Below are 26,629 nucleotides of genomic sequence, written 5' to 3' on the forward strand. Positions count from 1 at the left end.
CACAGATCAATTTACAATAATGTTTAGACTATACAGACTGTCAAATTGAAAGTCACTTACGAACCAAGTTTCCGTCCTGATTTACACCTTAGCTTCAAGTGATTATTTTAAAGTGGTTTGTTTACTACCTTGCATTTCATTACAGTAAGGACAAAAGTACAATAGCCAGTTTCTGATTCTCATCCAGCAGCTAACACTACAATGTTTTGGGTTGGATACTGCCAGAGAAGGCTTACTTTAAAAACAACCAACCACCTTCAATCTGCTGCAATGTTGTAACATTTCCATGAGATCTACCTTTTGTATTTTGCATAATTTGGTCTGATAATGGCCCTTAAACAATCTCCAAATAAGACAGTGATAAATTGCAAAAATTCTGAACTTTAATTTTCAAATATCCATACAACTCATAATACCGATGTTCTCCCCCTCATGTTCACACTGGTTTTCCTTGAAATGTCAGGGCTATTTCGAGGAGCTCTTTACCCAGTTTTTCCTGCTTTCCTCCCAAAGTGAATTCTGCAGACAGCTCCCTGAAGGTGACACAGATCCGGCGATGCTCAATGTGCTTGCGGTAAATTGCATGTTTCCACTTATAGCGTGCATCTCCAGACAGCACAATCAGGGATCTCCTAGGTAAGAGAATGTCTACAGTAACTTCTTTGTATGGAATAAGTCTTGGGGAAGATGAGTGGTCCATATCCCAACTGTCTACATTTTCACATGCTGATGTGGGAGTAAGGTTGTTTGGTTTATGGGTCTGAGAAACTTGAGGTGAGGCAGAGAGATTTGATTCCCCGCTTCCTTGACTGTGAGTGGCAAATAACTGAAGACTGTCCTCTGAATCACAAGACATGGACAGCACAGTTTTTGAGAGCAAGTTTAAGCTAACCAGTCGCCCCCCCCAAAGCCACCAGTCATCAAAGTGTGGGTCAATGGCAGAACCTCTTTCAGGTAGATAGTCCAGGTTACACTGCTCAACAGGAAAGAAATCCTCTAGCGCAGAATGAGCCTTCATTCGCTGCACAATCTCCTGGCTAAAACTGGGCAAGCCAATGAAACCACCAGCTTTCAGCTTCTTTTTCTTAAAGTTCACTTTGGGCCCATAGTCCTGTTGAAAAGGAAAACCAGATGATGATAAATAAAAATCTGGGGCCTGGTTTTCTAGGGAGGCACTATCCTCTGGACAAACCAAGGAGCCCTGGGTCTCTTGGGTTCTATTCCCATCTTTACCAGTGACTTGCTGGTGCAAGTCATGTTCTGATAATATGACCCCATGAAAGTCGTATAATCTTGTATTCAGTTTTCCTGTCTATGGACACTGACGTGATATGAGGTTGTATTTGAATGTGCACTATCAAGTGTAATTCATAACTATCACAAATGCACTCTTGAGAGAACATAAGAATGGCCACATTGGGTCAAACCAAAGGTCCATCTAGCCCAGTATCCTGTCTTCCAACAGTGGCCGATGCCAGGTGCCCCAGAGGGAATGAACAGAACAGGGAATCATCAAGTGATCCATCTTCTGTCGCCCATTCCCAGCTTCTGGCAAACAGAGGCTTAGGGACACCACCATTGCCCATCCTGGCTAATTTCAAATACAATTATGGTTTTGTTATTTCAAAAAGAATCAATTGAATGAAAACATTCAACCTAAAGCATGATTTTTAACTGAAGAAATAATCTCCTTCCCCAGAGGGAGTTAGAAATAAGCATATTTCTGGAATCAGACCTGCTTCCTTCGGCCAGACTGTGATAGTTTCCAGTCATCTTGATCCATCAGCCGAACCATCTCAGATTCCTCATCTTGGTTTATAAACTCCTCCAGCAAGAACACGCCTGGAAATGGAAATGCCCAGCCAGCAAACTCTGAGCATTCATTTCCTACTGCTAAACCTGCTGCTGGACAATAAGTGAAGTTACCCTTTCCCTGCAGAAATAAAAAAGGACACAGCAAGATAAGACACTGCCATTATATCTGTTGGTATAGCATTGCAACAGGTAAGCTATGCATAAGACTGCTGTAGAGTTAAACCGTTATACTGCTTGTCTTCATGGAAATGTCTCCCTCCTTTTATAGTTGCATCTTTGCAATGCAGGTTAATAGACGCTGTCTTTCTTGAACAGTGACATCTATAGTACAAGCCACCACTGGGGGGAAAAATAAACTGTGCATTCTTAAAACAGTGTATAGGTGAGGGATTATTGCCCCTCTCCCATCCCTCAGTGCTCCAGATTGCCCCAGTGAAGTTGGTTGCAAAGACTGCTGGACTCCCTGCAAAACCAGAGGCACCTCTACCAATGCTGCTGGTTAGAGTAACAAAATCCTATGCTTTAAAAATGGATCCACTGTCTGGTGCACTAGCCCCAGGGCTGCCCCAATAACGATTTTGTGTCTTTTCTGCCTCTAGGTGAAATGTGAGTAACTGACTCTGGACTGGGTGTGGGTTGGCCAACTGGGGTGCTCCAATTGTATAACTAACGAGTCTTTTGATGCATTTGACACAGGCCTAAACAGGAAGTGATCCAGATCGGGCTTGACAGTGCCGCACGCTAAGTCGAAGCAACATCTCCTGCCCTGGCTAGAGGGGATGCCCTCTGAAGCTCGTTAGCATCACTCCTAATCAGGTAGAGATCAATGTCATGCTCATGCTCCGCAGGCCTGGGTGTTGCCTGAAGCTATCTCCAGTCCCATGCCCTGGCAATGCCAAGGGCAGGGGCTGCCCTTGTGGGGTTTCCTCCACCTGGCAGGAGTGGGGGAGGGCAGTGGAAGGGAAGCGGATGATTTTACAGATCCCCCTCTCCCTCGAAGGAAGGGAGGATGCAAAACTATTCCAGGTAGGGAGAGGCAGACAAGAGCCCCCTCTGCCGCTCTCTGTTCCTCGGGGGCAGCAAGGGGGCAAGAGGTATTGGGGGGGCTCCAAGAGGCTGAAAGAAGGTAACCCCGCCCCTAAACCCCTCCCACCCACGTACCCCCCCCCCATTCTGCCCTTACCCCAACCCACCATTGTCCCCTCCCCCCAGTCTGCCCCATCCCCTGGCTCCTTGCCCCCCTCCATCCTCCCCCCCTGCCCCCTCCCGGCCCCTCCCCCCGCTACCTGCGGGGGCGGAGCGGCCGGCGCGGGCCCCTCGCAGAGCAGGCAGGAGCGGATCCCCTTGCAGCCGCAGGCGGGCCCCGCGCCCCCGCCGCCTCCCCGCGCCTCCATCCCGCGGGGAGAGGCCCCGCCCGGCCCCCCCGCCCCGGGCCCAGCTCGCCGCCAGCCGGCTCCGCGCTCCGGCTCCCCCGCGGCGGCAGGGCCCAGCGCGGCCCGCCCGCGGCCCCGGCGGCAGGTGAGTGAGCGGCGGGGGGGATGAGGGGAGGGGACCCGCGGCGGGGGGAGGGACACCCGGGCTCCCCAGCCTGGCTCCGGCAGGCCCAGAGCCGATCCGGCCGCCCCTACGCGGAACTCGCTTTCCCAGCAGTCTGCGGGACGCCCGGCCAAGCTAGAGGGCCAAGCTCGACCCCGGGGCATGCTGGGAGTTGTAGTTCCCCCTATTTCCGGCCTTAGCCGCTCCTCGGCCCCTGCCCCTGGGGACAGGGTCCAGCTCCCGGCTCTGCCGACCCCAACTCGGGCCGGGCCGGCCTGGGACACGGGGGCTCCCTCCCCCCAGCGCCGCAGGCAGGGCCCGAGCCAGGGCCGGCCCGGCCCGGCACATGGAGGCTCTGCCCCCCCAACGCGCAGGCAGGGTTGGCATGAGACATGGGATGTTTTTGACCCCATCCCCCAACATCGCAGGCCTGGCCCCGAGCCTGGGGCATGGAGGTCTTCCCTGCCCCCCATTGCAGGCAGGGCTGCGAGCCTGGGCCGGCCTAGAGCATGGGGGGTCTGGCCGCCCTCCATACTTTGGGCCGGGTTCTGAGTCAGGACTGAGCTGATATGTGGGGACGTGCCCGGGGAGGCTCTGCACCCCCAGACCCACCCCAGAACTGGACTGGACCAGAACACAACATAGTCACAGCCATGTTAACACATAACATGGTAACGTGCCCCGCTCTGCAACTGGACCGGGACGCAGCCCTGTGTCTCAGAACGCAGCACCGGAACAGGACCAGAACATGCCGATTCAGACACAGCCATATGGCCCAGAGCATGGCAATGCCACGTCTCACTGGAACTGGACCAGGACACAGCAACATGACAAAACACGGCAATGTAATCCTGAGCTGGGACTGAACTGGGAAAGGGTGACTTGGTCACAGCCACCCGCCCCATAACATAATAGCACAACCTCACGCTGGAACTGGACCAGCCCCGACCATGGCGACCCGGTCACAGCCACGTGACATGGCAACACAACCCCATGCCAGAACTGGATCGAAACGGTGACTCAGACACAACCACGTGAACCTTAATATGGCAACGCAATCTGGATCCAGAACTGGATTGGAACGTAGCAACCCAGTCACAGCCACGCAACCCCCACGCTGGAATGGGATTGAAACACAGCGACCTGGTCACAGCCATGCAACCCATAGCCCGGCAACGCATCCCTGTGTTAGAACTGAACCGGAACACCCCAACTCAGTCACAGTCACATGATCAACAACATGGCAACACAAACCTTTGTTGGAACTGGACCGGAACATGGTGAGGCAGCCATAGCTAGGGAACCCATAATGTGGCAACACAGTTTTGAGACCGAGCTGGACCAGAACATGGTGATGCCGTAACAGCTCCACAGGAACCTGTAAAATGGCAATGCAGCCCTGAGCCAAAACACAGTGACAGCCTCTCAGATGTGGCCTGTAACATACCAATGCAATACAGCCCTGAGCCAGAACCGCACCAGGACACGGCGACAGTCACAGCCGGCAAAGCAACCCTAAGCCGGAACTGGACCAGAATACTGTGACGTGGTCATAGCCACATGGCCCATAATGTGGCAACACAACCTTGAGCCAGAATGTGACAATGTGGATACGGCGATGCTGTCATAGTATAGTGACCTAATCCATAACGGTGATGTGACGCTGAGCCAGGACTGGAGGAGAATTTGGTGATGCCATCCTTAGCGCTGTTCTGATCCAGAAGCAACTTTGAACACAGCAGTGCAGCCCAATACACAGTGACGCAGCCCTGATACATAACTAGCCTAGAACATGGGGATTTGTCATAACATAGTGTTGGCATCTTTGAGCCAGAACAGGCCAAGGATGTGTCCCTGAGTGAGTGCTAGTCCAGAACGTGGCTGTGTGAAACATGACAGTGACGTGGCCTGTAACGTAATAGCAAAACCTGTAATGCAGTCACTATAATGTGATCTGTAACGCAGTGGTGACAGAGCCCCTGAGATGGTCCATGATATGGCCCCGGTGTGACCCATAATGTGGCCCATGACAGTGTGACACATCTGTGTCTGAGACATCAGCACAGTTTCTAACATGGTGCCATGGCTCATAACTCCACATACTCTCATCGACTTGCAGCCTAATCTCGGTTTCAACAATGGGACTAGACGGCAGGTCATGATCATGGCCTAATAGCTCTTTTGTACTCCCTTCCTTTAGAACGAGGGCTGGAAAGAAAGCGAACCCCAACAGCAGTTCCATAAGGCTGTTCTGGCTCTGTACACAGTATTGTTTAATATGTGTCGTTTCCCCTTTCTACAGCAATAACCTACAATATTGCTATTAGCATTTCTTTCCCATGTGAGAAATTAGTGCCCATCAAAGGTGATGGACATTATCATTTGTACCTTCTCTCCCTTTGGATAGGGGAATCAGCCAGTTAGTCCAGCTTTGCACAATTCTGGGACTTGCCAGACTGGATCCAGCTAGTGGTCCCAGTATCCTATCCAGTGGCCAGGAACACTTGCTTCAGAGGAAGAAACCTTGCAGTAGGCAGACTATTTATTATTTGCATTGCGGTAGCGCCCAAGAGCCCTAGTCATGGACCAAGCCCTGTTGTGCTAGGTGCTGTACAAACAGAACTAAAATGTGGTCCCTGCACCAGCTTACAATCTAGGCTACAACTCACCTGTAAGGAGTAACTTCTTTTAATGGGGGAGCAAAGTATCACTAGTGTTTTTATTATCATCATTGCAGTCAGGGCAGGTGAAGTGGAATTTGATTGTTTTGCAAGGCTGGGTTGCTAATATTACCCAATGATTTCAGCTTTATCAACAAGGGGTAGTTGCACCATAACTTTTTTTTCTTTCTCTTGCTGGGACACAGTTTTAAAGGATTCCCCCTAATTCCTGTTTCTTTCACCAGGAAGGTGCCAAGAAGACAGTCTACTGCTGACGGCCCTGTGTTTCCAGGAAAGGGACAGAAATTAAAAATGTCAAAAGTTACTACAGAGCTTCTTTTGGAAAGAGCAGTTCCAAGATCTACTAGGCTACGAAAGATTGAGACTTTGAAGTAAGTGCAAACCAGACTCTCATCAAACTCCAGTTGAATCCAACCTAGGCTATACCCCCCCCTTTTTCTTTCTTTTAATAGTGTCATTGGAATATGAAATAATTAGGGCTGTCAAGCGATTAAAAATATTACTCATGATTAAAAAAATGAATCGCAATTAATCGCACTGTTAATAGAATACCATTTATTTAAATATTTTTGGGTGTTTTCTACATTTTCAAATACATTGGTTTCAATTACAACACAAAATACAAAGTGTACAGTGCTCACTTTATACTTATTTTTGATTACAAGTATTTGCACTGTAAAAAAACAAAAAAAATATAGTAGTTTTCAATTCACCTAATACCAGTACTGTCGTGCAATCTCTTTATCATGAAAGTTGAACTTACAAATGTAGAATTATGTACAGAAAATAACTGCATTCAAAAATAAAACAATGCAAAACTTTAGAGCCTGCAAGTTCACTCAGTCTTACTTCTTGTTCAGACAATCACTCAGACAAACAAGTTTGTTTACATTTGCCGGAGATAATTCTGCCTGCTTCTTGTTTATGTCACCTGAAAATGAGAACAGGCATTCTCATGGCACTGTTGTAGCCGGCGTTGCAAGATATTTACATGACAGATGCACTAGAGATTCATATGTCCGTTCATGCTTCAGCCACCGTTTCAGCAGACATACGTCCATGCTGATGACGGATTCTGATTGATAACAATTCAACATGCGGACCGACACATGTTCATTTTAATTATCTGAGTCAGATGCCACCAGCAGAAGGTTGATTTTCTTTTTTGGTGGTTCAAGTTCTGTAGTTTCCTCATTGGAGTGTTGCTCTTTTAAGACTTTTGAAAGCATGCTCCACACCTCATCCCTCTCAGATTTTTGGAAGGCACTTCAGATTCATAAACCTTCGATCGAGTGTTGTAGCTATCTTTTGAAATCTCACATTGGTACCTTTTTTGCTTTTTGTCAAATCTGCAGCGAAAGTGTTCTTAAAATGAACAACATGTGCTGGGTCATCATCCGAGACTGCTATAACATGAAATAGGTGGCATAATGTGGGTAAAACAGCAGGGAACATAAAATTCTCCCCCAAGGAGTTCAGTCACATAATTAACGCATTATTCTTTTAATGAGTGTCATCCGCATGGAAGCATGTCCTCTGGAATGGTGGATGAAGCATGAGGGGACATACAAACTTTTAGCATATCTGGCATGTAAATACCTTGCAGTGTTGGCTACAAAAGTGTCATGCAAATGCCTGTTCTCACTTTCTGGTGACACTATGAATAAGAAGCAGTCAGCATTATCTCCTGTAAATGTAAACAAACTTGTTTGTCTTGGCGATTGGCTGAACAAGAAGTAGGACTGAGTGGATTTGTAGGCTCTGAAGTTTTACATTGTTTTGTTTTTGAGTGCAGTTATGTAACCAAAAAAAGTGTACATTTGTAAGTTGCACTTTCAGAACACAGAGATTGCACTACAGTATTGTATGCGGTGAATTGAAAAATACTATTTCTTTTGTTTATCTTTCACAGTGCAAATATTTGTAATCAAGAATAATATACACTTTGATTTCAATTACAATACAGAATATATATAAAAATGTAGAAAAACATCCAAAATATTTCATAAACTTCAGTTGTTATTATATTGTTTAACAGTGCGATTAATCCCAATTAATTTTTTTTAGTTAATCGCGTGAGTTACCTGCGATTAATCGAGAGCCCTAGAAATAACACACATTATAAAATATGGAATACTTGATGGTGTGATGGGTACAGGGGTTTTATCAGCATTATAGGGTTGAATAGGCAAGAATTAGATAGTCATATTATCTGCAGTTGTAAGATCTTTGCCACCATGTATATTCTGCATATGCCATGTATTTTACTGCAGAACTGTTTAAGGAGGGCCAGCTTCTGATCTCCTTACATTAAATAGCACTTTCCTCCATTGTCTATAATGGAAACCACTCACGGAGTAAGGTGCTACTTGCTGTGAGTAAGGGGATCGGAATCTGGACTGTAATGTAAAGGTTTAACTAGACCAGTCTGACCCCAATTCTCATGATATGTCAGGTGGGAAAGGTTCTCTATTCCCTTAGAAAGAGAATTTCCCATTTCTCCAATGGGATGAAACACCTGTTTGTTTTTTTTATAGGACCAATTGTTCACAACTACCTTAAACCTCTGCTTGTTCTAGGATAGGATTCAGCCCTTTCTGTACCTCAGGCCATCATGGGCTTGGAGGTGGAATTCCACATTGGAACACTTTTATAGCGTGTTTTTATTAGTTGATTTTATTTTATTTATTGAAAGTAAAACATCATTTATTTTTTTGAAAGTCAGTCAGTTGTTTGGAAACTGCCCAGGGTCTGATCCCAGGCTAGATGGTTTAGTGGTTAGAGAGGGAAGTGCTTTGAGGTGCATGAAAAATATAGTGTATCCTGTGGGTCTGGCCGCCATGTATGTGATGTAAATGGATACAACAGACACAGTCTGATGAGAAAGTATCTCTGCTATGTTGTTTCTCTTTTGGAAATAGTGTTCCGGAAGTCAAGTGTGGATTCTGAAAGATGTGAACTCAGAGAATTCAGCAACAATGATACATCAAAATTGCTAGTTATAATTGTTATCATTATAGGATATGGAATAGAATGGGTGATAGGTGTTCAATAACTTTTGTTTCATAGTGAGCCACAGACTGCATGGCCTGGGAATTAAGATACAGTCATATCACTGTTTATTGGGAGTGTCACAAATGGCTGTTTTCTCAGTAAGTAACAGGTGCAGGTTTTGCCTGTAGATGTTAGCAATGGTTACTGTTCACCCACCAAACTTGTGGTTACACTTAACAACTCTGTTCTCGTCCTCTTCAGATTTATGCTTGAAACCTGTAGCACTACACTCAAAAGTTAATGTAGGGTCAGCAAGATTTACTCAGCAAGTTTTGCCTGAGTGAGAAGTGCAGCAGAATGAGACTTTATATCCATTAAAACTCAGATGTGTCCACCTTTGTCCTTACCTTTGGAGAACTGGAGACAGCATGTGTTCTGTTTTTGTTTTGTTTCAGCTTATCCAAGCTACAGTTAAAGACCGGAGACTTGGACCCCCGGTTGTTTTCCCGCCTGAGACATCTGCAAAATCTCGATCTCTCTGATAATCTGTTGGACAAGCTACCTGCTAATCTAAGCCTGCCAGACCTGCGTGTCCTAAACTGCAATAACAACCAACTGGAAGATGTGACTGTCCTGAAGCAGTTCCCGCTGCTGGAGGAGCTAAACTATGAAAACAATGTGTACCTGACAGTGAGTGATACAGTTTCCATCCTTAGGTGATAAGCAGTATATTGAGTGGGAAGTAAATAATAATAGTACCTTATATAGCACTCTTCAACAGTAGAGCTCAAAGTGCTTTACAAAGGAGGTCAGTAGCATTATCTCTATTGTACAGATGAGGAAACTGATGCACATAGAGGGCTCAGGGTCACCCAGCATGCCGGGTCTCCCGTGTCCCAGACCAGTGCTCTAGTCATTAGGCCAGCTACAGGAAACTTCCCACCCAGGGCTGCTTGTTCAGGGTGTTCTAAATCACTCCTCTGTGCAACGCTTTGAAGATGGAAAACTCTATGGAAGTGCTAAGTGTGAAAGGGATCTCAGGGACCACAAAAACCCTTTTGCTACTTTGTACTCCACATAACGCTGCAGATGTGCCACAACTGTAGGAGAGCAAGGGAGGTCATCAACAGAAGAGTTAACTGAGTTCTACGCGCAGAAGCAAATTCTGCCAGCCATCATATCTGCACAACTCTCTCTGGTGTAGCTACTGGCAGAGATTTTAGTCGTGGTGATGTATGAACAGGAAAGAGCCCGACTTGACTTTCAGACCCCAGGTTGAGTTTCCAGGGCTGGAAGTCAGGAAAAAGCTTTTACTTGTAAATGAAGCATATTTGATCAGGAAGTCCTGTGCGGTGCTAAATTATTTTATTAATTCCCCATTGTGGAATAAATATCTTCAGTTCCTTCCTGGTGGTTTTGTAATTTAAAAACAAACAATGATTATTTGTTCAAGGGACTATCATACATGTGTTACCATAACTGAAACATTTTATCTGTTTTCTAGACCAATGATGACTATAAGGTCATGTTTCTTTTACAAAATCTTCGGCTACTCAATGGCAAGGATGTCACCAAATTAGCTAATCACGTGAGAGTTGTCAACAGCCGAGAGCTGACCAGCAAGGTAAGATGTGTAACGTTTCCCCAGGCATGCCTAAGAAATAGCTTGTTCCTACAGTAGAACCTCAGAGTTACAAACGCCTCGGGAATGCAGGTTGTTCATAACTCTCAACAAAACATTTTAGTTCTTTCAAAAGTTTACAACTGAACATTGACTTAATGTAGTTTTGAAACTTAACTATGCAGAAGACAATGCTGCTTTTAACCATCTTAATTTAAATGAAACAAGCACTTGGTCAAATCTTTTTTTTTTTAACTTTCCCTTTATTGTTTTAGTATTTTACATTTAAGACAGTATTGTATTTGCTTTTTTTTTTGGTCTCTGCTGCTGCCTGCTTGTGTATTTCCAGTTCCAAATGAGGGGTGTGGTTGACTGGTCGGCTCGTAACTCTGGTGTTTGTAACTCAGAGGTTCTACGGTAGATACAATACAATATTCAGGTTAATGCCTCAGCCGCTGTCCTCCACTTTGCCATTGAAACCATGCTGGCAGCCGGCGTGTTTAAATACGGTAGCACAGTTTCATCTGCAGTGTGAACAGTCCTTGTAAATACTTCAGAGTCCCCTTCACTGGCCTCCTGTTCTCCGAAATCAATTCGTGATTGCTTTCCTGGTTTTTGTTAGTCTCCTTACACTCACTCCACCCAGCCTTCACGACCGTCCAGTGCCCCCAATTTAAACCAGCATGCTCAGCGCTAAAAGACATGGGCCCCAATTCTGGGATTCCCAGCAGCACCTGTCTACCAGCTGTGCTGGTGTATCGGGGCTGCAAAGCTGGCAGATCTTCCCACCTGGAATTCCCCTTTGTACCGGGGGGATTTGACAGCCCTCAAAGAGCTCGGCTTGTTTAGCCTAACCAAAAGAAGGCTGAGGGGAGATCTGATCGCTCTCTATAAATATATCAGAGGGATAAATACCAGGGAGGGAGAGGAATTATTTAAGCTCAGTACCAATGTGGACACAAGAACAAATGGATATAAACTGGCCATCAGGAAGTTTAGACTTGAAATTAGACAAAGGTTTCTAACCATCAGAGGAGTGAAGTTCTGGAACATCCTTCCAAGAGGAGTAGTGGGGTCAAAAAACATATCTGGCTTCAAGACTAAGCTTGATAAGTTTATGGAGGGGATGGTATGATGGGATAGCCTAATTTTGGCAATTAATTGATCTTTGATTATTAGCGGTAAATATGCCCAATGGTCTGTGATGGGACACTAGACAGGGTGGGATCTGAGTTACTACAGAGAGTTCTTTCCTGGGTGTCTGGCTGGTGAGTTTTGCCCACATGCTCAGGGTTTAGCTGATCGCTCTATTTGCGGTCAGGAAGGGATTTTCCTCCAGGGCAGATTGGCAGAGGCCCTGGAGGTTTTTCGCCTTCCTCTGCAGCGTGGGGCACAGGTCACTTGCTGGAGGATTCTCTGCACTTTGAGGTCTTTAAACCATGATTTGAGGACTTCAGTAACTCAGACATAGGCGGGGGTTTGTTACAGGAGTGGGTGGGTGAGATTCTGTGGCCTGCGTTGTGCAGGAGGTCAGACTAGATGATCATGATGGTCTATTCTGACCTTAAAGTCTATGAGTAGATCCCCTTGCAGCCCGTAGTAAATGGGTTTGGCTGAGATTGTTTGTGTCGGGGGCCTTCAGCTTCTCTGGGTTTACTGCAACAACCCATAAGTATGTGGTTCTCAACCTTTCCAGACTAACGTGCCCCTTTCAGGAGTCTGATTGGTCTTGTCACCTCACTTAAAAACTACCTGCTTACACAATCAGACCTAAAAATACACGTGTCCCACGAATAAAGGTGCTATGTAAATATATCAGTTATTTGCAGATGCTTCCAGGGTGCCTCTTTCTAACACATACGTGTTCTTTAAAGTAAAAACACAAATGCAAAATGTGTTAACAAATCGTCCTTCCCCTCCCGCTCCCCCTCCCAAATGAGCTGAGATCATATACAAGCACCTGATCAAGGAAATGGCAGACAGAGCAGTGTCTGGGTCTAGGGGTTGGCCATTTCTGGAGCAATTTTAGTAGGGAGCCTTCTGATTTCCATGAAGTATCCAGTTCAGTAAACCAAATCTCTCTGCCTAGGTCACAGCTCACTGGGAGAGGCACTTCCGAAGCCAACTCCCTGAGAAGTATTCAGCCGAGCACGTGAAGTTCATCAGGAAAAAGTTTCTGAAGTCTGCACAAACCCACGTCATATACGGACCCAGCTCCCTTGGTGAATTTACCCGATGGAGGGTAAGTGTCTGATCTTTCTGAGCTTTTTTTGAGTTGCCCGACACCAGGATTCTGCAGCTTCATTTTGTGCACCCATAAGGTTAAACTGATCTAATGATTCCTGGTCAGGGGCGCTCCGGCAAACGACAGTATCCGTCTTTGGTTTTCATTGCTAATTAACTGTGGCTGTTATACAAGCGCCAGCAATACATTCCATTCCAGATGGAGTGATGGTCTATACTGTCTTTGTTTTCTACTCGCCAGTAGTTAAGGTACTCATAGTAATTAAGTATTAGAAATACGGTAAAAAGCAACAGAGGGTCCTGTGGCACCTTTAAGACTAACAGAAGTATTGGGAGCATAAGCTTTCGTGGGTAAGAACCTCACTTCTGAAGAAGTGAGGTTCTTGCATCTGAAGAAGTGAGGTTCTTGCATCTGAAGAAGTGAGGTTCTTGCATCTGAAGATGTCTTGCATCTGAAGAAGTGAGGTTCTTATCCACGAAAGCTTATGCTCCCAATACTTCTGTTAGTCTTAAAGGTGCCACACGACCCTCTGTTGCTTTTTACAGATTCAGACTAACACGGCTACCCCTCTGATAGAAATACGGTAGTCATTGCAAGTGGCAAATGATTTTAATGGCAACCACTGTGTATTCACCGCTCATTTTGCACAGCTCCCATTAACGCTAATGGCCGCTGTGTGCATATCGCCAGAGGGAAATAGGCCCTTTTGTTTCAGTATTTGAATGGCATGTGCCCTAGACTTCCATCTGTTCTTTGTCTAGCTTTATTGCTTTTGCATTCCTTCCTCAGGTGACACCATTGGCATCAGTAACAGAGTGGGGTGCCTGGTCTACGTGGCACAGACATACCCAGTAAAACAAAACACGTATTGGCAGAAGTCCTATGTGGAGGTTAAGATTGCAGTCAAACAGGCCTGTATTTCACCACATGTTGCAGAACTCTGCTGTGCTAATGCAGACAGTTCACCCTGATCTCTCATTTCTGCCTGTGCACTTTGGTCTCCCAGCTCACCAGTATCTATCACTTGCCATTCACGGTGTCCAGGTGCACCCCTTGGTCGATGAGTCGCAATTGCTGTTCCGATGCACTGGTCTTTGGCTAATAACTGGTTTCAATTGGCTATCTTTTCATTGCGTCAACCCGTATTGCTTCCGGGCTCACTGTATTGCCAAGCACCTGCTCCTTTCTTGGACTCTAAAAAGAGCTGTCTTTAAACTATCGTAACTGACCCTGGTTGCTAGCAGCCTCAGCAGAGAGGCTGTAGACCGAATGAGGCTGAATTCCAACCTCCTAGCAGTGGTCCCTCCAGATCAGGAATGAGGCACGGGAGGGTGGCAGCATGGGGCATCTTGCACTGCTGCTTCCCATCCTGGACGAATTCTGTGACTAAAGAGAGGGCTTCAGTCTCCCTGCCTGTCAGCCCAGGGTCCTTCCAGCAGCCAGTAAGTACACACAAAATATCTAATGGAAGCAAAGGTTAAAAACACCCTCCCCTATTACAAACTAATTGCATAGCTGAGTCAGGATGGTCTTGTTCTTTGTCCTCCATTAAGTGATGCCTTTTAAAAATGTACTTGCAATGCTAGGTGAAAATGATTGCAGAGGAGTTGCTGGCATCCATGCTGGGACAGGAAGAGAACACAAACCCTGAAACACAAGAAAGGATGGACGATAATGAGGAGGAGACTACAGAAAACCCCAGGGAGGTGGGAGATGATGATATTGCGCAGGTAAGGATTCTCCAGGGGATTCTTCTTGTTTTTTTAAAAGAATACTGCATTAAAGAGTAGGGACCGCGCACTACTGCTTTTCCAGTTAGGTTTTACACCCGGCATTGAGGTCAGCTTTATGATCTTGATGTAACAAACCTGCATTCAAGAAGTATATTTCTCTACTAAGGAATCCCCAGCCCGGAGATCGTAGCAGATTCAGTTGCAGCCTCATCAGGGAAGTAAAGACAGCTCATTCCATCGATGTTTTTACTTTGATCGAGAAGGAACTTAAAGTCCTCTACAAAATGAATGCTGCTGTTATGAATTATTTGTATTCGGTTAGTGGCCTTAGAAGCCCCAGCCTGAGATCAAGGCCCCATTGTGATTGGTGATGTACCTGTATATAGTGAGAGATTGTCCATGCTCCGAAGAGCTTACAACCTAAACAGACAAGACAAAGGGGGAATAGAGGCACAGCAGGTCAGTGGCAGAAACAGGTCTCCTGACTGCTAGTCCAGTGCCGTAGCCACTGGACCAGGCTGCCTCTCCGTCAATACAGGGATTGCTTCACCCACCACTAAAATGCCACCACCTCTGGGATGATATGCAGCAGCTGCATGCTGACTTTCAGAAATCCTAATTGAAACGAGGGGTTGGTTTTGTTAACTTTTATTTTTTTTAATTGATTTTCTTACAAATTCAACAATACTCATCAGTTGCATCCAAAACTTACCCTTCTGTAACACAGGCAGCATCTCCGGTATTATCCTATTTTAACAAACCTTGCAAGCTAGTGGCACCTTCATCTGGTGCCAGCTTTAAGCTTCCCGAGGAATGTGAAGGCAGGGTTAGTATCCCAGAATACTAGCCAGATGTAGGAGCCCAGTCTCTGGGCATTTAAGGGAATCAGGTTTTGGGTGAAGACTTTCTCTGTATTACAAGCTGTCTGTATGCTGGCTGGGGTGGGAAACAACCCAGTACATTGCCAGTGTGTCTTGTAGGTCACATTAATCCCCAGCAAGAGAAGAGGGAATCACTCAACAGCGGGATCTGCGAGCAAAAGGCCACGGTCCCAGTGTAACACTGAGGAGGAAGTAGTGCTTAGTCCCAGAAAGTCCAGCCATTCACAGGATGACCCGACTCCCGATAGACCAAGAGCATCGAACCAACAGGCCAAGGTGGCCGAAGAGACTCACAGGAATGGAGAAAACCCTCCGAAAGGACAAAGCCACAGAAGATCCAGCCACTTGACAGAGGAGCAGAAAAGCCAGGAGCAGGACAAAAGGGTTCTGACCATAACCCCGGTCAAGAACCTAGAAGACAAGGTACATTGATCATTCTCCTTTGGGGTTGGTTTTTGGCCTCTTGGGCATGCAGAGAGGATCCACGTTCAGATGGGGGGATGGGAAGGTTCTGCTCTTTCAAGGCATCTCAACAATTCACGCAGCTTTCCCTGATGCACAGTGCCCCACTGATCCCTGCCTAGCCGAGCAACCCCTTGGTGCCATAAGTGTCTGGAAATAAATTTAAGCAGCCCTTAAACTGCTCTAACATACAGCAGGAACTGGCCCATTTCTCAGCCAGTCCCAGGATAAGGGGAGCATGACTGGGGCACAAAGCCACCTTTCCACCCAACTTGGATATAGCGCAGGATCGGAGCCCTTGTCTTCAAAACCCTAATGGACTCTAGCCAGCCTACCTAAGGGAGTGCCTTGCTGCCTGGAACATTTCATGTCTAGGCACTGTTAAGGACTTGGAAAGCAGAGAGGCCCAGAGAGAGGGTTAGCAGCTGGATCTGAGGCTGTGGGACCTCAGGAAATAGAATGCAGCCTCTAGTCTGATCCCCTTCAGAGACTGGTGCAGACCTCCCAATTTATATGCTAACCTTCCCAAAGGTTGAGATGATGACTAGGTGTCTAACACACCAGTACAAGCAGCTGGGACCTATGTAGGCAAGAGCAGATCCCTTTTATAGGAAGTATTCTGCCCTTTTTTTTACACTGTATTTTAACTCCTAGCTGCAGTGACGGGGGCTGTGTAAACACCTAAGATCCATCTGCCTCTGGATCTAGTCACTGATGTCCTGTTTAAACAAGCCCTTGGAGTAGCAGGCTTCTGATCTTCTATTCCCGTTCCTGGCGCATGTTTTCTAACCATGAGGTTTATTGCAGGAAGTTATCAGTTTGGAGCCATTGCATTTTCTTCAGTGTCACAGTAAAGGCAACAGCCGGGAGGATTTTAAAACGCAGCTCTGGTCCTGTGTCTTCGAGCCGCCGTTGGATTCTGGGACGAGGAAAGGTGAGTTTGTTCAAAGGCACCTGGAGAGCACTTTGCAGTGGGCCGGCTTCACAGAATGACTCCACAAACCCTTTGCGAAGGGGGTGGTGGGCACGATGCCCAACTGACTCGTGTGTTAGACCCCTCCACTTTCAAGCAGTAGTTTCCACTGCTACCTACTTATATTTTTGACTATAAAATAGATCAGGATTCTCTTGTGGTTAGCTTGTGTGAATTTTGTGTCAAGTTAACCTCCCTAGAGATGCCAGCCCCCAGAATCGGTCCAGTACCGCACAGACAGGGGGAGCCTCGGGTAACCGAGAGATTATGATGATTAAGCAGAAGTGTAACAAGCCCTGGGATTTCTTACCAGTTCCTTTCACCTTTCAGACCCTGTAGTGAGCACCTCCAGAACCATGGCCACGTGCGGAGGGGAATCTGTTTGTCTTATCGACTGCGAGACCGGAATCGTGCTGAAAAAGTATAAAGTTCCTGCCGAGGTAGGGGCGTGAGTACAGTGACGATAACCGTGTTACAAAACAGCCTGTTAGAAGGGTGGACAGACGGAAAATGTCATTTGTTGATGCTGAAAATAATAATACAGGGTAAAACTTAGCTACCCCACTTGTAGGCTGCTGAATCTGTTTCACAGCGTGTTTCTTCCCTTTAAGTTTGGTCTGACATGCATGGCCCCTGACTGAATATTCATGTCATTTCAAAATGCAGCTTCTCACTGGTGCCCTAGATTGCTCTCTAATCCGTGACCTCACAGCCATCCTCCTGTGTTACCTTTCACAACTTCTCACCTCTCTCTGTCCTAGGAGTTTTTCACCGTTGCTTGGACAACTCTGACCATGGTAACTAATGACGGTCGGAAAAAAAAACATAATATCCTGGCCGCAGCCGGAAGAAGAGGAATTGTAAAGCTGATTCATGTATCTGCTGATTTCTGCTACGGAGAGATAAAGGCTCACAAAAAGCCCATTGCTACAGCCTGCTTCAGCCCAACCTGCGAGACCCACCTCTTTAGTAAGTCTCCAGTTCTGCATCTCTCTAGTAGCAGGGAAAAGGCCTTGCTTCCAAATAAGGAGGCATTTCATGGTCGTCAGTACTGGCAGGTGGGTATTGATGTGGAGGAGTGTTGAGACGCACATGTACCTCACTGGGGCGTGTGGTACAAGTTTCCCTTCGGTGTCTATCCACAGAGGATAGGAGTTGTTACAGCCTTCTGCTGTAGAGCCTCGATTCTTTCGCTCAAGTGGTAGCAGCTCAGGCTCTTGCCCGTGAGGGCGGCCGTCCCACCGAGACCACATAAAACCCCAACCATTCCATGCCAGGGAGTAAGGAGGGTGAGTCCATGCTGCATCTTGTGCATCAGTTGTGACTCAGTCCCCATGTCAAATGAGCGAGCTTACCCTGGGCTGCTTGATTGCTTCAGATCAATGAAGTTCTGTGCCTTTACTTGTTAAAAAAATTTAGCGACCTCTGATTTTACTCACTCTTACTAATGACCTTATTCAGGGCCAGATCCTGACATTGAGGAGAGTTTTGCCTGGGTAGACAGCGTGGTTTGGTGCTCAGTGAGCAGCCAGTAATAACCATTGGGTTACAAGTTAGAGTTGTATTTTGTGTCCAGTAACATATAGAGCAGGGGTAGGCAACCTGTGGCACATGTGCCGAAGGCGGCACGCAAGCTGATTTTCAGTGGCACTCATACAGCCTGGGTCCTGGCCACCGGTCCGGGGGGGCTCTGCATTTTAATTTATTTTTAAATGAAGCTTCTTAAATATTTAAAAAACCTTATTTACTTTACATACAACAACAGTTTAGTTATATATTATAGACTTATAGAAACAGACCTTCTAAAAATGTTCATAGACTCATAGACTTTAAGGTCAGAAGGGACCATTATGATCATCTGGTCTGACCCCCTGCATGCTGCAGGCCACAAAACCGTCCCTACCCTTCCCTTGACTCTGCTGATGAAGTCCCCAAATCCTGTGTCTTGGTGACTTCAATTGGCAGAGAACCCTCCTGCTAGCGATCCCTGCCCCATGCTGCGGAGGAAGGCGAAAAACCTCCAGGGCCTCAGCCAATCTACCTTGGAGGAAAATTCCTTCCCGACCCCAAATATGGCGATCAGTAATACCCCGAGCATATAGGCAAGAGTCTCCAGCCTGACCCTTGTTAGCCATTATATTATTTACCTGCTATTGCTCGGTATTCCTTAGCTAATATGTTTTACCATTAAACCATTCCCTCCATAAACTTATCTAATTTAATCTTAAAACCAGACAGGTCCCTTACCCCCACCGTTTCCCTCGGAAGGCCGTTCCAATATTTCACCCCTCTGACTGTCAGAAACCTTCATCTAATTTCAAGCCTAAACTTCCCCACTGCCAGTTTATATCCATTCGTTCTCGTGTCCACATTAGTACTAAGCTGGAATAATTCTTCTCCCTCCCTTGTATTTATCCCTCTGATATATTTAAAGAGAGCAATCATATCCCCCCTCAGCCTTCGCTTTGTCAGACTAAACAGCCCGAGCTCCTCTAGTCTCCTTTCATACGACAGGTTTTCCATTCCTCTGATCATCCTAGTGGCCCTTCTCTGCACCCGTTCCAATTTGAGTTCATCTTTTTTAAACATGGGAGACCAGAACTGCACACAGTACTCCAAATGAGGTCTCACCAGCGCCTTATATAACGGAAGCAGCACCTCCTTATCCCTACTAGATATACCTCGCCTAATGCATCCCAAGACCGCATTGGCTTTTTTCACCGCCACGTCACATTGTCGACTCATAGTCATCCTCCGGTCTACCAGAACCCCTAGGTCCTTCTCCTCTTCCGTTACTTCTAACCAATGCGTCCCCAGCTTGTAACTAAAATTGTTGTTAGTCATCCCTAAATGCATCACCTTACACTTTTCACTATTAAATTTCATCCTATTTCTGATACTCCAATTCACAAGCTCATTCAAGTCTCCCTGCAGAATATCCCTATCCTCCTCCGAATTGGCAACGCCTCCCACCTTCGTATCATCCCCGCAAACTTTATCAGTCCACTCCTGCAATCGGTTCCGAGGTCAGTTATAAATAGATTAAATAAAATGGGTCCCAAAACCGAACCCTGAGGAACTCCACTGGTAACCTCCCTCCAACCTGACAGTTCACCCTTCAATACGACCCTCTGCATTCTGCCCATTAACCAATTCCTTATCCACCTCTGGATTTTCATATCGATCCCCATCTTTTCCAGCTTAACCAATAATTCCTCATGGGGTACAGTATCAAACGCTTTACTGAAATCCAGGTATATTAGGTCCACCACATTTCCCTTATCTAATAAGTCCGTTACTTTCTCGAAGAAGGAGATCAGATTCGTTTGGCACGATCTGCCCTTCGTAAAACCATGTTGTAATTTATCGCACTTGCCATTAACCTCAAGGTCCTCAACTAGTTTCTCTTTCAGAATTTTCTCCAGCACCTTGCACACTACAGATGTTAAACTAACAGGCCTGTAGTTACCCGGATCACTTTTTTTCCCTTTCTTGAAAATAGGAACCACATTAGCTATTCTCCAGTCTAACGGAACCACCTCCGAGTTTACAGATTCATTAAATATTATCGCTAATGGGCCTGCTATTTCTTGCGCCAATTCCTTCAATATTCTCGGATGAAGATCGTCCGGTCCTCCCGACTTAGCCCCATTAAGGCGTTCGAGCTTTGTTTCTACCTCGGATATGGTAATCCCCCATTCTGTTTGCCCCTCTGTCACGGTGCTAGTATCCCTAATACCTTCATTGGCCTCATTAAACGTGTTAAAATGTATGACTGGTACGCAAAACCTTAAATTAGTGTGAATCGATGGAGACTCGGCACCCCACTTCTGAAAGGTGGCCGACCCCTGATATAGATCAACCCCTCTTTTTTTCGCATTCTGTACATTGCCTTGCGTCTGAAACGACTCTCATCCTGCTGTGTGCCCAGTGCCACGTGAATTCATGAAGGTTTAAACTTTCAGAAGCATCCACTAACTTTGGAATCCTCCAGTTCTGGGTGACCAACTTCTGGAAGCAGCCAAAACTAATAGACATGTGGCAAAAGTACGCTCAGGAATTTAAAAACAAGAGCCTAGCCCAGCTGAGGGGGACTTTCGCCTGGAGAATTGTTCTGAGTTGGCAACCACAGGGACCCGGAATAGAGGCAGGGCCATTTTATTTTGTAGAGTTGTGGGTTTTTTGCAGGGGTTAACAGTTGTTCCCTGAAGGACGGTCTGGTGCCCAGGTAGTGGCAGTTTGAGGGCAATCATTTGATTGGGGTCTGAGTTATTTTCCGAATAATCTATTGGAAATGTACCACGTAGCTCTCAATGCCAAAAAAGATTTTAAAATCTTTTGTACTTGGTGCCTAGCGTCCACAATGGGAGGTTCTATGATGATTAATAAAGGATGTGGAAAGAACTGGTGGGTCGCAGTCCATTGGGACGAGTAACCAAAACAACACTGCCTCTTATTGGCCTTCTCAGAGGGCTGGAAAACCAACTTCCCTTTCCCCCTTCGAAGAGCTCCCTTGAGAAGACAGATTTGGTATGGGGGAAGCTTACACTGCCTGTGCTGTGGCTAAAGGGCCCCAGAGCTAGGAAGCTGGCACTCTTCACCAGCAGTAAATTCACACAAGATAGGGTTGGGCTGCTCTGTTAGTTGGGCCAAAGCCCATATGGCTGATGCTGTGTTAATGGCCTCTCAAGTGCTCCAGGTGGAATTTTTAAGTGGAACAAAAAGAAAAGTTGGCAAGTAATGGTCTGTAACTACCTGGTACCTTTTTTTGTCCCCCCACAGCTGCATCCTATGACAAAAGAATCGGCCTCTGGGATATTGGGGTTCCGGATTGTGATTACAACTTCAAAGCAAGGTAAGTGTTCAGAAACAAGATTCACGCCATTAAATTCTCCTGAGAAGCAACTGTTACAGGAGGTTGGACTAAGTGTCCGTTTTATTTGCCAGCCAACTGATGGTGCTGGAAGTTGCCTCTATTCCATTACGGATTGCCCTGGTCCCATCCTGCCCAGATCAGTTCCTGCTGGCTGGTTGTGAAGACGGTTGCTTTGCTTGGGATATTAGACTGGACAAGCCACAGAAGAGCAGGTAAGAACCATGGGCCTGGGACACAAATTCACTTTCCACAACCATAAGCATGCTGAGGGCTTTGGGATTTTGATTATAGAGGGCTGAGATGAGGAAAACCTATTAGATCTGGATATAATTCCCCAGCTCTTACAAGATGGTGGACCCCAGCAAGAGGTATAGAGAGCAGTTATTTGGCACGTATGATGCTCAGATCCCTGACTCCAGTAGCGAGCTCCAAAGCACAAGGTTTCACCTGGCTCTCACCAGGCTAGTTACTCCTTGGAGGGTGACACCAACAGATCTGTCCTCCCTGAGTTCTTAACTACCAAACACTCAAACTGCCCCCCCGGTTCATTATCCCAAAGACATGAAACCAGTCCTCAGTTATCAATTCACTTTGGCACCCACATTCCTAGCACCACAGAGACCTGTTTGGGATAGAAATAGACAAAACGTTCATTTAATATAAAAACCACCGATTCAGAGATGAAATAGTAAGGGAAAGCAAACAGACACAAATGACAAAGGCTTAACCTCAGGCTTTCCACTTCTACATTAGAGAATGTCCCTTTTCTAAAACAATTTACCTAATGCCTTTGAACAGGTTCCCCCAGTACCCTGTAACTCTAGGGGGATACAGGTTTCACAGACAGCCTCCAGGCTGTCCCTCAGTTTCCAGATTTAAAAAAAAAACCCTTCAGCTACAAGCTTACTTTTAAAAGACTCCCCTCCCCCTTTTAGTCCAGGGTTTATTCAGTGTGTAAATCCCTTCTTAACTTTATAGCTGGGTTGGATGGATGGCTTTCCATTAACTCTAATGCTCCACCGTTGTCTCTTCCTGACTGGACAATGGGTCATTACTTGAAGCCAGTTTCTTGAAAATACCTGGCTTAGGAGATGCCTCCATGCTGGAGATGTAGTTGAAATTGTAGTGCAGGTATGTATACATCTCTCATAAAACCCATCAAGTTCAGCACATTACAGGCTTTCATAAAAGACTTTACTTGATACACTTTGATAGTACAATATAGTACGCAATCAGTTACTTCACGTGCTCATTGTTGGGGGTTTAAACCTTCTGTTCTTCCCTTGGGGTGTCAGGACCTGATTATCACAGCATAATAGGAGGCCTATTTCTTGGCACATCTAAAACTAGATCGTATTAGAGAATAATCCTGCCTAGGCACCGAGAAGGGCTAGATGACACGCTGTTTTTGCATCACTGAACTCTGTGAGACTGTCTCATTTAACGGATCACGTGGTGCTTGGAGATGATGTTTGTTTATTCGGTAGCTGACCACTATTTAACTTCTCAATTTTTCATCAGGCCTTTTGAAGTGGCGTTCCAGTTTCCTAATGATGAGGGAGAAGAGACAGCTTCCCACAGAGTGGATGGATTGGCTTTTTTGAACAAGGATGTTGTGGGTAAGCATGAACTCAGTTCCCTCTTAGTTGGAGGCAGATTGCCATAAGCACAGTTACTTCCTACACACAATAGAAGTCATGCTTCCTGGTCTCAGGAAGACTGGAACAACTTTAATTTGTACTACAGCTGGGGCAGATTTGGGACTGGAGCCACATACCGTGAATATGGTAACGTTACATTCTTAATCTAAGGAGGAACCTCTAGCCATGCAAGGCAGATGGCGTGTACTTGCTTTGGGTGTTGAATAGAACTGGAGAAAATGCTTTCTTGGTTCAGGGCCCCTAATTCCCACCCTGAAATCTGGCAGGGTTTGGCTCTATGGGCCTCTCCACACAGGGACATTCGCACTAAGTAACTTTGGGCACTTTTAGTGCAGTGTAGCTAATGTGTTGTAAATTCACACCCTACCTTGCTGTGCACTAAACTTCTCAGGATGGACAACCTTTTAGCCTTTATAGTAGCCAGCTGTTCATTGGCCTTCTGTTTTCAGCAGCTGCTTCCCAGGCCCCACTAGCTCCAGGGTCCTTGGGTGCTGCTTTAAAGTACTATGGGGTGGAAAATCACGTTTGTTTAATTCTTCCTTTAGTCTCTCACTATCAGTCTGCTTAAGGCCAGCGTGGCTAGAAAGCTCCCTCAGCTATCACCACACATGGTGACTAGATTTCTTTCGTAATAGGGAGCCATGTTACTGTCAGAAAGGCAGTATTTAAAGAGGGCTGGGTGTTTTGAAATAAATGTCTGAATATTTTAGGACATTCATTCCTGATACGCTTTTGCTCTCTCCTCCAGTTTCTAAGAGTTCTAAGACAGGGTCTATCTACTTATGGAGCTGGAGCCAGTCGTTTGAGGCACAGGGGAAATCATGTCACAGAACACGACCCGCACTTATTCTAGCTGAACTGGAGTGGTCTACAACAGACCTGCCCTACCTTACCCTCAGCACCTGCCCCGGTAAGCCCACTTTTACAGCTGCCAATGGAGAAGGCTGGATTGGATTCGAGAAGCTACAAGTTGTTTTTTTTAATAGACCTTGCCATTTCTGCTTTACTTACCCTGCCCAAGGTATCAGGTAAGGTATCAGGTCTTGCTGCTCAGTTATTCTGATGCTGCCTCTAAAATGCTAATAGCTACCGTCTGAACATCTGCAAAGCACTTTAAAATGAGGGGTGCTTTCACTATACAGGTGGGCAGCATGTTACCATTTGTGCTGCATTTAAAACTGGTGGTAGAACTTCTGCCCGGCCCTCATAATAGTGACAAATTTCCGGGAGGAACCTGAATCTTAAAATAATCCACACTCTTTCCCCTCCTACTGCCTTACTTTGAAAGGAGTGCCTCCTAACAAAGGCCACCGCTCTGAGCTGTCTGCTGGAGGCACCCAACTGAGCATTACAATAGGGACACTAGCAGTGCAAGACCAATGTTTATTTCAGCCTTGCAAAATAGTCATAAAAACATACCACCTTGAGCCCAAAATCCATTCAGCACCTCCTTCATATGATACGACAAATGATATTGGACTAGCCCATAAAAATCATTGGAGTTGAATTTTGTAAGGTGGGTTTACTTAACACACTGCAGCAATTAAGAATGGGATACATTTCATCTGGAAGGTGACATTCATTATCCTGGGCTCTGTCTGCCATAAGAAGAGGAACATCAGGTTAATGAATGGTAGAGGGTTGAGAAGGTTTTGGTCTTGGCCATCAGAAATCTCAACCCTGCCCTGGTCCTTTTGCTCTTGCAGCAGCAGAGTATGTGTTCTGTGGCGATGAAAAGGGAAGTGTGTGGATGTACAATCTCAGCAAGTACTCTTCAGCCTGGAGGGCCTCCAAGGGAAAACGCTCAGAGAACAGAATAGCTCCCACACAGGTAGGCCTTTGGTTTTTATATTGAACGATATTCCCCATCAGTGAGGCTGTGCAAACAGGAGGCATAAGACAAATTACTTAACAACTGTACAGATTTGAGTTTAAATCTGATCATTAATGTTAGCATATGAAAGTAACTAACAGCACTGTCATTAGATGTCTCTTAAGAAATTTTTTTAAAATTCAGACTGTTCAATTTAATTCTAAAAGGCGTTGTTAGAGTCAGCAGGGAACTAAATGTGGGGTAAGTCTCTACCTTTCCCAAGCTCTGGTGCCATTAACCTCTTCCTACTGAAAGGCTTCTCACATGCTAAGTCCTGACAGTACCAATTTATAGTTGATGTTTTTTCACCACCAGCTCTGAAAACTTGATGATTCCCCCCCCCCAACAGCTGGTCTTTAACAGGGCTCTCCGCATTACCTACTGTCTTTCCTTGATTAAACCAATGAGTATCAAAACCCGAGTTAAGACTAAAGCTGTTGAACAAGAGGAGAGATTTTAGATAACTTGAGAGGCAACCATCTAATTTTTTCCATGCACTTGAAAATCTATGTGGTTACCCTAGCTTACATCTCTATAATAGATTTACTGTCCTAGATCAGTGTTGATATACTCCCAACGACTGAGGCTCTAACTGCTAGCATGTAGTTTTCGTAGGTGACTTTTCCAGACTACTGCCATCGCATGCTGTTAGCCAGTAGCTACTCCACAACCCTATTTACTTACAAACTTTTTATATAATCTTGCCACAACTGGTAGGTATAAAGGGATGGACTGGGGGTCAGTGTTTTATACACTCCCCCAGTGAAGACTTGACTTGGGGGGGGGGGGGGGGGGTAGCTGTACCTTTCCTTTCTAAACAGAGGTAAACCCAAACCAAGACTGACTTTGTACAACTAATCTGTTCTCTTGCTAGATTCTTGAGTGGCCAGAGCTTCGAGCAAATGGAGAGCTGCTGACTGAAGTCTTAATAAACAATGTGGTGACAGACCCTACCTTCACTTACCTTATTGCTTTAACTGGCGTAAATATAGCAGCTGTATGGAAGAAAACATAGCTTGTTCTTTATGGAAAATTTCATTCCTGTGATGTTTTGAAATAGTGCAGTATTAGTGATTGTTTAACCATGAAGTTTTCTAAACCAGCCCTTATCATGCAAGAGAGAAAAAGCAAAGGGACTTGGCACACATCCTGTCCTTGACAATAGCCAATTTCTTTTACTGTGAGTTTTCACAATTTGTGTATTTGTTTTATAGAGATATGATACTTAATAAAACGTAATACCTGTTAACTTGGTAGTGAAGAGATGACTTCTGGGGA

At 45.8% G+C, this 26,629-nt stretch overlaps 2 protein-coding genes across 4 annotated transcripts; one reads left to right on the forward strand and one right to left on the reverse strand.

Annotated features, from left to right (window-relative positions):
* Positions 1-361: 361 nt before the first annotated feature.
* Positions 362-3,302, reverse strand: ALKBH4 (alkB homolog 4, lysine demethylase). Its single transcript, XM_054008388.1, has 3 exons — positions 3,102-3,302; positions 1,736-1,933; positions 362-1,111 (listed from the first exon to the last, which is right to left on the reverse strand). Exons 1-3 carry the CDS (start codon positions 3,207-3,209, stop codon positions 437-439), a joined length of 981 nt encoding a protein of 326 aa, XP_053864363.1. The 5' UTR covers positions 3,210-3,302; the 3' UTR covers positions 362-436.
* LRWD1 (leucine rich repeats and WD repeat domain containing 1) lies at positions 2,611-26,600 on the forward strand. 3 transcript variants are annotated; one of them, XM_054008387.1, is made up of 16 exons: positions 2,611-2,631; positions 6,257-6,403; positions 9,482-9,716; positions 10,531-10,650; positions 12,737-12,889; positions 14,479-14,622; positions 15,606-15,929; positions 16,776-16,902; positions 17,272-17,381; positions 17,703-17,910; positions 21,724-21,796; positions 21,889-22,029; positions 23,339-23,436; positions 24,227-24,388; positions 25,185-25,309; positions 26,226-26,600. In XM_054008387.1, exons 2-16 carry the CDS (start codon positions 6,324-6,326, stop codon positions 26,364-26,366), a joined length of 2,241 nt encoding a protein of 746 aa, XP_053864362.1. In that variant the 5' UTR covers positions 2,611-2,631; positions 6,257-6,323; the 3' UTR covers positions 26,367-26,600. The 3 variants fall into 3 exon arrangements, with proteins under 3 accessions (XP_053864362.1, XP_053864361.1, XP_053864360.1); XM_054008386.1 differs by lacking the exon at positions 2,611-2,631 and adding an exon at positions 3,249-3,333; XM_054008385.1 differs by lacking the exon at positions 2,611-2,631 and adding an exon at positions 4,459-4,631.
* The last annotated feature ends 29 nt before the right edge of the window (positions 26,601-26,629 follow it).

The sequence above is a fragment of the Malaclemys terrapin genome, chromosome 18 (genome assembly GCF_027887155.1).
Source record: "Malaclemys terrapin pileata isolate rMalTer1 chromosome 18, rMalTer1.hap1, whole genome shotgun sequence".
In the NCBI taxonomy this organism is placed as follows: Eukaryota; Metazoa; Chordata; order Testudines; family Emydidae; genus Malaclemys; species Malaclemys terrapin.

Bases quoted from the DNA above. Each gene is read 5' to 3' on its own strand.
- ALKBH4 (XM_054008388.1), bottom strand. From the start codon at position 3,209: ATGGAGGCGCGGGGAGGCGGCGGGGGCGCGGGGCCCGCCTGCGGCTGC. The intron at 1,934-3,101 runs GTAGCGGGGGGA...TTATTTCTGCAG, and splicing joins CGGCCGCTCCGCCCCCGCAG to GGAAAGGGTAACTTCACTTA. The intron at 1,112-1,735 runs GTCTGATTCCAG...CCTTTTCAACAG, and splicing joins AGTCTGGCCGAAGGAAGCAG to GACTATGGGCCCAAAGTGAA.
- LRWD1 (XM_054008385.1), top strand. From the start codon at position 4,474: ATGGGATTGAAACACAGCGACCTGGTCACAGCCATGCAACCCATAGCC. The intron at 9,717-10,530 runs GTGAGTGATACA...TCTGTTTTCTAG, and splicing joins AAAACAATGTGTACCTGACA to ACCAATGATGACTATAAGGT. The intron at 24,389-25,184 runs GTAAGCCCACTT...TTGCTCTTGCAG, and splicing joins TACCCTCAGCACCTGCCCCG to CAGCAGAGTATGTGTTCTGT.